This window comes from Podarcis gaigeae (genome assembly GCF_964106915.1).
Source record: "Podarcis gaigeae genome assembly, chromosome: 10".
Lineage (NCBI taxonomy): Eukaryota > Metazoa > Chordata > Lepidosauria > Squamata > Lacertidae > Podarcis > Podarcis gaigeae.
In genome coordinates this window covers 67,130,099-67,141,016 of record NC_139686.1, presented here as the reverse complement: position 1 = coordinate 67,141,016, position 10,918 = coordinate 67,130,099, and the positions used below count along the sequence as shown (strand labels likewise).

The 10,918-nt window shown below is 44.0% G+C and overlaps 1 protein-coding gene across 1 annotated transcript in view; it reads left to right on the top strand.

Annotated features, from left to right (window-relative positions):
- The first annotated feature begins 4,655 nt into the window (after positions 1 to 4,655).
- SLC2A13 (solute carrier family 2 member 13) overlaps positions 4,656 to 10,918 on the top strand; it is a 104,306-nt gene continuing 98,043 nt past the window's right edge. Inside the window, exon 1 of the mRNA XM_083701509.1 lies at positions 4,656 to 5,629. Within this exon, the coding sequence (XP_083557635.1) occupies positions 5,047 to 5,629 (583 nt within the window). The 5' untranslated portion in view covers positions 4,656 to 5,046. The remainder of the gene's footprint in view (positions 5,630 to 10,918) is intronic.

Genomic DNA, 10,918 nt, shown 5'->3' with positions numbered 1-10,918 from the left:
AACAGCTGTGCCACGCACAGAGGTGGCGCTTAGATAGATTGATAATATGCATACTTTCTTAGGAATAAGTCCCATTGAGCATTCTGAAATTTACATCCATACAACTGGGTTGTATTTCATCCTGCTCCATGTTTTATTCCATATTATTTCATTGCTATGTTTTTATTGCAGAATGAAGATTTGAAAAAGTTTTTGCGAAACAAAGAGATCTATTATTTTAAAATTTTCACTGACTGGCCTCTTTATTTTCTTAGCATCCTGTTAATTTTCAGACTAGGGCGTATATCAAACATGCTTTCATAAGCCATCCAATTAAAAATGTCTAAAAGTGAGAGAGAATGTGAACCTGGAAGGTTTGTTTAACAGAGCTGGATGAAGCAGAAGCAATTTTAAATGAAAAGACACTCAGCTGAGGCTTTGCTGGTTTAATCCGTTGTTATAAAAATAAGGAGCATTTTTGCAACCCTCCTAAGAAAATGAGTTAGAAATTGTCCTCTTTCCCCCTGAAAAAATCTTGCCCATGGGCTATTTGCATGCTTAGCTTCCAAGCTAATGAGTTAACGGGGGGGGGGGGGGGGAAGAAGTTTGGTTACATGAGAGAAAACCAGCTAGACAGGTTCAAAACCAGTTAAGTAGAACCAATGTCATTTGCCTTATATTTTAGCCCAGCAATTCTCTATTCAGAAGCAAGTTCTATTGCACCCACATGTCATTGGTGTTAAAATGCCATATTTTTTCTCATTTAATCTGGATTTACCCTTTCTGCGGGGGGAAAACAAAACTTTTTAAAAAAAAAAACTGTTGGCAACAGCTTGTTTTCTATATCTGAACAACTTGTTTGCAGTATTAAGCCCCCATCTGGAAGCACTATAGGGATGGGGAAGGGACGAAGCAGAGGCAGGAAAGAAAGAAAGAAAGAAAGAAAGAAAGAAAGAAAGAAAGAAAGAAAGAAAGAAAGACTTTCTAACTGTTAAGGGAAGATCCATACACTCAGTAAATTGCATCCTCCACTGGAGTTTTACACAAGACTTCCATCCCCACCTTTAAAGAATTTGGGGTTCTAAAATCTGAGGCCTAACTGTGCATCCTCACTTTTGACTTTCAGGAGTCTCTTAAAGACTTTTTTATGTCAACGAGCCTATCCAGTTATTTAAAATGTGCCTTAAGCAGCCAGCCATTTTAACCATCGCTTCAAACTGCTTTAAAAATGTTTTATGCTGTTGTGCACTGCCGTCACGCTTTGTGAAAGTGTGCCATATGAATTTTTTTTTTATATAAACAAAACAACAATCTACTCAAAAGCAAGTCCTATTGAATTCCAAGAGAGTGTGCAATGGAAAAAATTTTCTACTGCAGGGATGGCGAACCTACAGCCCTCCGGATGTTGCTGGATTGCAACTCGCATCAGCCCCAACCAGTGTACGCGATGTTGGAAATACTGTATCTGAAGCCGGAGTTGGAAATACTGTGTCTGAAGGCCCACAAGTCTCCTATCCCTATCCTACTGCAATTCCTGTACTCAGTGAGATTTGCCACAAACTACTCAAGCTGCCAACGTGAATGGGATTGCCATTTTACAGCCTGATCCTGTTCGTATTTACTCAATAATAATTGCAGTCTTCATTTTGGTGGTTCAAGCTGTTGTCCCTAGTGCAGTTAGGTAATTTCAGACTTAACAGTTTTCTGTTTTCTGGAAGCCCTTCTTTAACATTTTACTTCACTTTGGAGCCCCTATTTTATGGGAGGGATTCCAGCACATACCGGAAATTTAGGGTTGCACAGTTAGTGGATCAAAGTGCTCTGTTGCATTGGCAAACTTTAAAAAAAGTGGCTTTGGGGGGTTAGCATAGCGAAGGGGATGCGGGTGGCGCTGTGGATTAAACCACAGAGCCACTTTTTTAAAGAGCCTAGGACTTGCCGATTAGAAGGTCGGCAGTTCGAATCCCCGCGATGGAGTGAGCTCCCGTTGCTCGGTCCCTGCTCCTGCCAACCTAGCAATTCGAAAGCACGTCAAAGTGCAAGTAGATAAATAGGTACCGCTCCGGCGGGAAGGTAAACGGCGTTTCCGTGCGCTACTCTGGTTCGCCAGAAGCAGCTTAGTCCTGCTGGCCACATGACCCAGAAGCTGTACGCCGGCTCCCTTGGCCAATAAAGCGAGATGAGCGCCGCAACCCCAGAGTCGGCCACAACTGGACCTAATGGTCAGGGGTCCCTTTACCTTTATAGAGAAGGGGAAACACACTGGAAAGTGTGGAATGAAGTAAGTTATAAGAAAATAAGGGAACGAAACTTTACTTGTTTTTAAACAGTTTTTTAGTTTTGTATTTTGTACTTTTATATTTGTTATTTTTTGTGTTTGTGTTTTGTTTTTATTACTGTTTTCTTGTATAATTTTTAAAACTTCAATAAATATCTTTTTAAAAAAAGAAAGAAAGTGTGGAATGAAGATTTTTAAAAAAATAAACAGCAACCCGCAACAAAATCAGGATGACACCTCCCGGTTGTATAAGTCCTCCAGGAAACAAATCAGAGCAGATGCTCAATAAAGGCCAGACATAGACTATCCTAAGGCCTGCATAGCTCAGTTGGCAGAGGTTGAGACACTTAACCTGAGTGTCATGGTTCGAGCCCCACGTTGGGCAAAAGATTCCTGCATTGCATGGGCTTGGACTAGATGACCCTCATAGCCCCTTCTAACTCTATAATTCTATGATCCTCCGCGTACGCTTTGCACAAGCAGATCAGAATGACAGCCCCTCCCGCGTCCCCATTTTCCAGGGACAGTCCGGGATTAACAGAAGCTGTCCCGATTTCCAATTTGATCCCAGAATGTCCAGCTTTTCCTTGGGACACCCCTATTTTCATCAGAAAAATGTTGGAGTTATGCGAGATAAGTAACTATGCAACCTTTAGAAGACATCTGAAGGCAGCCCTGTATGGGAATTTTTTTTTTAAAAAATGTTTTATTATGTTTTTATATATATTGGAAGCCACCTAGAGTGGCTGCGACAACCCATTATTATTATTAGGGCTTTTTTTCAGGGGAACTCACTGGAACTCAGTCCCGACATCTCTCAGATGTGCGCTATTGCCATTATAAGAATAAGAGAACAAGGGAGGTGCTAATGATGAGCTCCAGCACCTCTTTTTCTAGAAAGACAGCACCTATTATCTATTATTATTATTATTATTATTGAAGAGGACATCCCTATTTTCATCAGAGGAATGTTGAAGCGTATGGAGTTATGCAACCCCCAAGCCAAGGAGATAAGGAACTATACACAGCCTTTAGAAGACATCTGAAGGCAGCCCTGCATGAGAAAGATTTCAATGTTTTATGATGTCTTTAATATACATTGGAAGCCGACTACAATGGCCAGGGGCAACTCAGTCGGATGAGTGGGGTATAAATAAAATAAATGATGATAATGATGATGGAATAGGACATCCCTATTTTTGTGGGAGAAATGTTGGGAGGGTGCGGGATGAATGCTACAAAATGTGACATATAATGAGTTGAAAAAAATGTTTAAAATAACCTTTTCTAAAAAAACAACAACCCAAAGCCTTCCTTTTAGGAATTCTAGGTGCCAAAATCCCATGGGAGCAGAAAAGACTATTTATGTATGCAACCACGACTGCGCAGATGTTATTGGCCCAGAGATGGAAAGAATAAAGTCCCTACCAGAGACGAATGGCAGATCAAGTTGATGGATTATGCTGAAATGGCCCAAATGACCGGAAGAACCAGAAATCAGGAAGACCAAAATTTTAACAAGGAACAGGGGAAATTGATAATTTATCTTAAAAGACCATTGTAAACAGTTAAAATCGTTCATAGGATTGGAACATGGGTAGGCAAACTAAGGCCCGGGGGCCGGATGCGGCCCAATCGCCTTCTAAATCCGGCCGGAATCAGCATGTTTTTACATGAGTAGAATGTGTCCTTTTATTTAAAATGCATCTCTGGGTTATTTGTGGGGCACAGAATTCGTTCGTTTTCTTCCTTCAAAATATAGTCTGGCCCCCCACAAGGTCTGAGGGACAGTGGACCGGCCCCCTGCTGAAAAAGTTTGCTGACTCCTGGATCGGAATATCACTTGTACTTTAATGGTGAATTTTGGACACAACAGTTCTGGATTATTATAAAAGATGCAGGAGGAAATGATGGACAATAGGGCCCACAAAGGGGAGGAGATTTTTTGGAATCTTGTTTTTATGTCGCATGTTGGATATGTGAGTGTAACCTTTTAATCTGAAAAAAACCAAATAAATATTATTATTATTTTTAAAAAGAATGCTTCAAAATGTGCTGGCATTAGGGCCCCTCCTACAGAGCGGGGGTCCTGATTCCCCCACCCCCGCCAGTCCTGCCGTGAGTTCCAGGGGCGGGATCCCCGTGACGCGTGGGCGTCCAAACCCACGCGATCCCGGCCACGGATTTCAAAGCCCCACGCGGACCCCTGAGGGAACAGGCCGGGCCATTTCCCCCCTCAGCGACCACTACGCGCGTGCTCAAAATACGCCTTCCCCGCGCTTGCTCTGTGCCTGCGAGGACGACGACGGCGACGGGAAAGGGATATTTATTTATTTTCCTGAGGGAAAGAATGTAAAATAAATAAAAAAAAGAGGTGGGCGGCTACACACAAAACACACGCACAGGCCGCCCCGCCCTTTCTCCCGCCCTTCGCCCCGCCTCATGGCCGCCCCGCTCGCTTCCTCGCTGGGCCAGTCACGGGCTGAGGTGGCAGTTCGCTCCTGGCTCCTTCCTTCGCTCGAGGCCCCGGTGGGCGTGAGGCGGCGGCGACGGTGGCAAGCGGCGCTCCTTCGCCTCAGCGAGCGAAGAAGAGGAGGAGGATGAGAGGCGGCTGCAGCAGTGGCGAGGCGCCTCGGCAGCGAGTCGCGCACTGAGCCGCCTCTCGACACACGCCGCCCGCCCGCCTGCCTGACCGCCCGCCATCCCGAGCGGGGCTTTTACCTCAGGGCGCTTCTTCCCGCGCCCGCCAGCAGAGGCCGCCGAAGAGGGCTGGCGGCGCCGGCTGCCCCATGTCCCGCAAGGCCAATGTGGAATATACCCTGAAGAGCCTCAGCAACCTGATGGGGGAGAAGCGCCGACGGCAGCAGCAGCAGCCGGCGCCCGCCGCCGCCGCCGCCGAAGGCTCGGCTAGCCTGGGCGAGAGGAGCCTGCTGGCCGCCGCCGAGTCGTGCTCCAGCCTCCACAGCCAAGCGTCCGGCGGCGGCGGCGGCGGCGGCTGCTCGGACTTGGAGCGGGCGGCCCGGCGGCAGTTCCAGCGGGACGAGACGCCCAGCTTCGTGTACGTGGCGTCGGTCTTCTCGGCGCTGGGCGGCTTCCTCTTCGGCTACGACACGGGCGTGGTGTCCGGGGCGCTGCTGCTGCTCAAGAAGGAGCTCCACCTGGACGCCTTCTGGCAGGAGCTGCTGGTCTCCAGCACCGTGGGCGCCGCCGCCCTCTCGGCGCTGCTGGGCGGCGTCCTCAACGGCTGGTGCGGCCGGAGAGCCTGCATCCTGCTGGCCAGCGGCATCTTCACGGCCGGGGCAGCCGTGCTGGCGGCCGCGCAGGACAAGGAGACGCTGCTGGCCGGGCGCCTCGTGGTGGGGCTGGGCATAGGTAAGAAGCCACCCTCCCCTCGGCTCCCCCTGGGAAAACTTGTGGCATTGCTGTCATCTTTTTTTTTTTTGGCATCCTCCGCGCACCCCTTTCCCTGCAGTGTTGTTGTTTAGTCGTGTCCGACTCTTCCTGACCCCATGTATATTATTTTGGGGATCATCTTGTTTGCAGGATTGTTAAATGGTGGCTGCCTTAAATATGTATTGAATTCCACAGCATCCTAGCATTTTGTGAAATAGGGTAAGATTGGAGGACTTAGACTAAGATTGTTGTTGTTTAGTTGTGTCCGACTCTTCGTGACCCCATGGACCAGAGCACGCCAGGCACTCCTGTCTTCCACTGCCTCCCGCAGTTTGGTCAAACTCATGCTGGTGGCTTCAACAACACTGTCCCCTTCTCCTTGCGCCCTCCATCTTTCCCAACATCAGGGTCTTTCCCAGGGAGTCTTCTCCAAAGTATTGGAGTCTCAGCTTCAGGATCTGTCCTTCCAGTGAGCATTCAGGGCTGATTTCCTTCAGAATGGATCGGTTTGATCTTCTTGCAGTCCATGGGACTCTCAAGAGTCTCCTCCAGGACCATAATTCAAAAGCATAAATTCTTCAGCGATCAGTCTTCTTTATGGTCCAGCTCTCACTTCCATACGTACATCACTAGTGGGAAAACTCAGTGGTCCTTAATTCACATGTTGTTGTTTAGTTGTTTAGTTGTTTAGTCGTGTCCGACTCTTCTTGACCCCATGGACCAGAGCACGCCAGGCACTCCTGTCTTCCACTGCCTCCCGCAGTTTGGTCAAACTCAGGCTGGTAGCTTCAAGAACACTGTCCAACCATCTCGTCCTCTGTCGTCCCCTTCTCCTTGCGCCCTCCATCTTTCCCAACATCAGGGTCTTTTCCAGGGATTCTTCTCTTCTCATGAGGTGGCCAAAGTATTGGAGCCTCAGCTTCAGGATCTGTCCTTCCAGTGCGCACTCAGGGCTGATTTCCTTAAGAATGGATAGGTTTGAGTTTGATCTTCTTGCAATCTATGGGACTCTCAAGAGTCTCCTCCAGCACCATAATTCAAAAGCATCAATTCTTCGGCGATCAGCCTTCTTTATGGTCCAGCTCTCACTTCCATACATCACTATGTCCTGCACTGCACACACCACACTTGCCCGCCCCCCCCCCCCCGTTTCAGCTCCACTTTGGGGCATTGCAACAGACCTGCGTGCCTGTTTGTTTCAGTGGAAATGGACTGAGACTGTTTCGTGAAGGAATCTTGCAGCTTGCCTCTTTTAAGTCTCTCTCTCTCTCCCCCCCAAAAGCTAGTTTCTTTGCACATATGTAGAGTTTCCCCGCATATTGTAACCAATGCTTTTCTTAGAGAAAAAGGTGCCTGTGGCAGTGCTCGCCATAAAGTGGTTACAGTAAGTGCCACACTTTTAACCAGGGATTTTCTTCTTTGGCGATCACCTGTAGCCGAGTAAGATTGTCTTCCATACACATGGTTTTACAATGAGGCCAATTCTGGATCCACATGTCCTTTCACAGTGGGGACATTAAAAAAGTGCCAGAGCTTGCCGTAAAGTGGTTACAGTAAGTGCCACACTTTTAACCAGTGTTTTTCTTTTAGAGAAAAAAGGTGCCAGTGTTCACCATAAAGTGGCTACAGTAAGTGCCACACTTTTAACCAGGGCCTTTCTTCTAGAAAAACGTGCCTGTACTGCATGCCCTTGAGTATCCCTAGAAAAAAAAACACTGGTTGTAACATACAGCAAACTTTTCTTGAGGGTAGTATTGGCGGGGCTAGAGGAGAGAACTCCTCTTCCTCAAAAGACCCCCAATTCTGTGGTGTGTGCAGTGCAGAACAGGTAACTTTGTCAAACTGCTCGGGGTTTGCACCCTTGTAACCTCAGCGTTTTTCCATTTAGAGCGAATAGATGGCTTTCCATCTCCCCTTTCATCTGTCCACCTCTTAGCCTGGATAACTTTAGAAATTAAGACTTCAGCTCTTAATGTCTACTGCCAAGTGAAGAGCCTGACTCTAATGTAAGAAGGAAGTTGTTAACAGGATGTTAGTCATTATTATTTATCATCATTGTAATTGTCTTTTTAAAAGAAAAGCCCTATGTTTATCTGTTCTCAAAGGGAACTGTTTGTGCTGTTAAGTGACCCTCATTGTCCTTTTGCAAGTCAGAAATTCATTTTAAAGGTGATCATTGTTGTCACTGCCAGTGCTGTTTTCTTTATCATAGAATATTTAATGTAGCCTAGCTGGCAAAATACACTTATATTGTAGCTTGAAAGTGGTGCTTTATATTTTTGAAAGATGTTCAGGAGGGCTAACCTTGGCTCAAAAGACCCTGAGTTAAAATTCAGATGATGCAACTAATGGTATTGTGGGGAGAAACGTCACATCTCTGAAAAGGCACCATTTATCTGTACAGCTGGGAAAGCAATTCCACAGTTAATTTGTAGCATTACTTAAGTAAGTTTAAGTACAGTAATGGCAAACAATCTTTACCTGTTTCATTTTTTTCTCCTAGCATATTGAAGGGTTCTTGCTGTTTCTTATGATGCCATCGTTCAATAATGCACAGTATCTGAAAGTTGAGCTTTCCCAGAACTTACTTTATGAATTGACCTTGGAGGATAAACTTGCTAAAGTCTTTTAACAGTTGACAACACATAACCTGCAACCATACAAACTTGCCTCAGAGTAAGTCTCATTGAATCATGTGGGACATCTGCATAGATGTGTGTAGGATTTTGCATTTAGTGGCATACATTTTTGTAGAAGGAATATTTTTTGTAGAACTTTTATTCAGTCCTCCTGGCAAGGAGTTTAGGGAAGCCTATATGATCTTCCCACTCTCTTTCCCCCATAACTCTCTAGGATAGGCTTAGACTGAGAGTGTAACTGTGAAAATAGTTTTAAACCCAGGCATCAGCCCTGTACAGCTTACTATTTGTGTAGAAAAATGCTGAGGAAGAAAGCCTAGTGATAAGTGCTGGTCAGATGATCAAATTATTAACAATGGAACACGTACACCTTTTCTACTTCATTTTTTAACAGTTCATTTGGAATTTTGTTTAAGTATGTCTAGGTGTCTACGTTCGGTAATCTCAATCTTGGACAAAGGCAAGATGGCGATAGAGAAACCTCTTTTCTCTATCTTAAAAGTTTGTGGTTTTGTTATTTTGCCCATATTTACCTTTTCTTCTCTTGGTATATTTTCTTTTTTTCTGGCTGTTTGCAGTGTGAAAACTTTGTCACTGATTCAGCCCATGCCTTCAGTTACATCTTTTCTTGGAGATCATTCAGCACTATGCTGTTCTTTTTGTCATAAATATTCTGATTTCAATCTTACTTCCGTTTGTCTCCTCTAATGTGATCTGTTAGAATTGGATCCTGTGGGCAGAGTCTGTTTCCATTTTTTTTAACCCTTTGACAATATAAATGAGAACTAAACCTTGTAATCAACAAGTACTACAAATACGTGAGATCACACTTGTCTCTTGCCATTGGTTTTTCATTACACACCTTTTTTTAAATAACTTGCTCAGTTGTGATGCATACTTCAAGCTTATTTCTTGTTGGGAGACAGAACCAGCTAGTTGAGAACCATTGTTGCATTGCTTTTCACAGTTTGCATCTGTGAAGCTGTACTGTTGCAAGCTTTTGTTATCAGAAGCATGGGATGTGCTTTTCAAACAGAGCAGCAACTTTTTGAAAACAGATAGAGGGAGCCTCTGCTCTCAGCCATTCATTGAACAATTACAGGAGTTTGTAGAATACTCCTTCTGAGAAAAAAAAAAATCCTTCCAGTAGCACCTTAAAGACCAACTAAGTTAGTTCTTGGTATGAGCTTTCGTGTGCATGCACACTTCTTCAGATACTTCTCCTTCTGAGAAGTTAGTGTAATTGTATTGGCATAAGGCTGGTGAATCGTGAGTAATAATTCATAATTATTCATACTGCTCAGCTGTGTTTATTTCTGGGAATTCATAATTTAGTGTGTTTACACTTGAAGTACATATATTTGACTCTTCGTTTGTTGTACAAAGCTTTTGGGTACTGTAATTATTGGGACTGAAGTGCAGTTAGACTGGATCTAACCCTCTGCAGAAAAGGTAATTTGGCAATTAGTCTTAAAAGTAAAAATGAACATTATGGTTTTTTTCTTTATATGTGCACCTACTTTTAAATTGATATAATTTGCATAGACTAACTAACCTGTATGTCAGTCTGTGTTCTGCACGTCTTGTAAAGGAAAATTAAGCAACATGATATCTCCTTTAATAGGTTTGAGTTATCAGGTTTTGGTCTAAACACTTACGCTTTAGTGGGAGTAAAACCCTGGCTTGCTGCCCTTCTTCATTTGTTTGATTCAACCAGATTTGCCCATTGAGTCATGAATAGCATGGATTTAAACAGTAGTCCATTTAATTCAGTAGTCCTAGGTCACCAGATGGAACCACTTCAGTGTGAATAATGGATTTCAGCCTTAGGTGCTCAGCAAATGTATCTGATGTGAATTACTTGGTTGTAAAATGGTCTAGAAAAATAGTGAAATAGTTTAATGATGGTGTCTGTGTGTTTATAGGTGTAGCCTTCAGCAAGCTTTGCTTTTTTCTGTTGGTAAGATAAGAACTTAAAAAACTTGCTTTAGTCTGCAGGGTGTCTTAAAAGTGTCTGTTGCAGTATAAAAGCAAGCAGGAGTGGACCTAGTTTGTAGCAGGATGCTTGGAAGTCACGTGGAAGTCAACTGGGTTCTTTGTAGAAAAAAGATAATTAGTTCAGTTCTAAGGTGGAATGAACATCTCTGAAAGGCTTAATCAATTATTTTCAGGTTCTGATAAGCTGAACACAACAGCTAATGGAAAAAAACGTAATCATACCAACCAAATGGAAATAACCCAAGACTACTTCAAGTATAAAGTATTCCTGTGACTGTAATTTGTTTTGAACTGTTTTAAATACAGAATTTAAAATTGATGTAACCTGTCCTGGGACATTATTGTAAAGAGTGGGTAATTAAAAATAATAGTAGTAGTAGCAGCAAGATTTAAAGCAGAGATGAGAACCTGTAGACCTTTAGAGGTTGTTAGACTAAGTTACCATTGGCCATGCAGGTTGGGACTGATGGGACTTGGGAATCCAACAATATCTAGAGTGCTTCTAGTACCATATCCCTAAATTTAAAGGCCTCTTTTCTGCTCTTGAAAAAAATCACAATTAACTTTTTCATTGTCAAATCGACCATCAGAGGGAGCTAAGGGGCTTAAGTAACTTCTTGAGGGCTGTAAA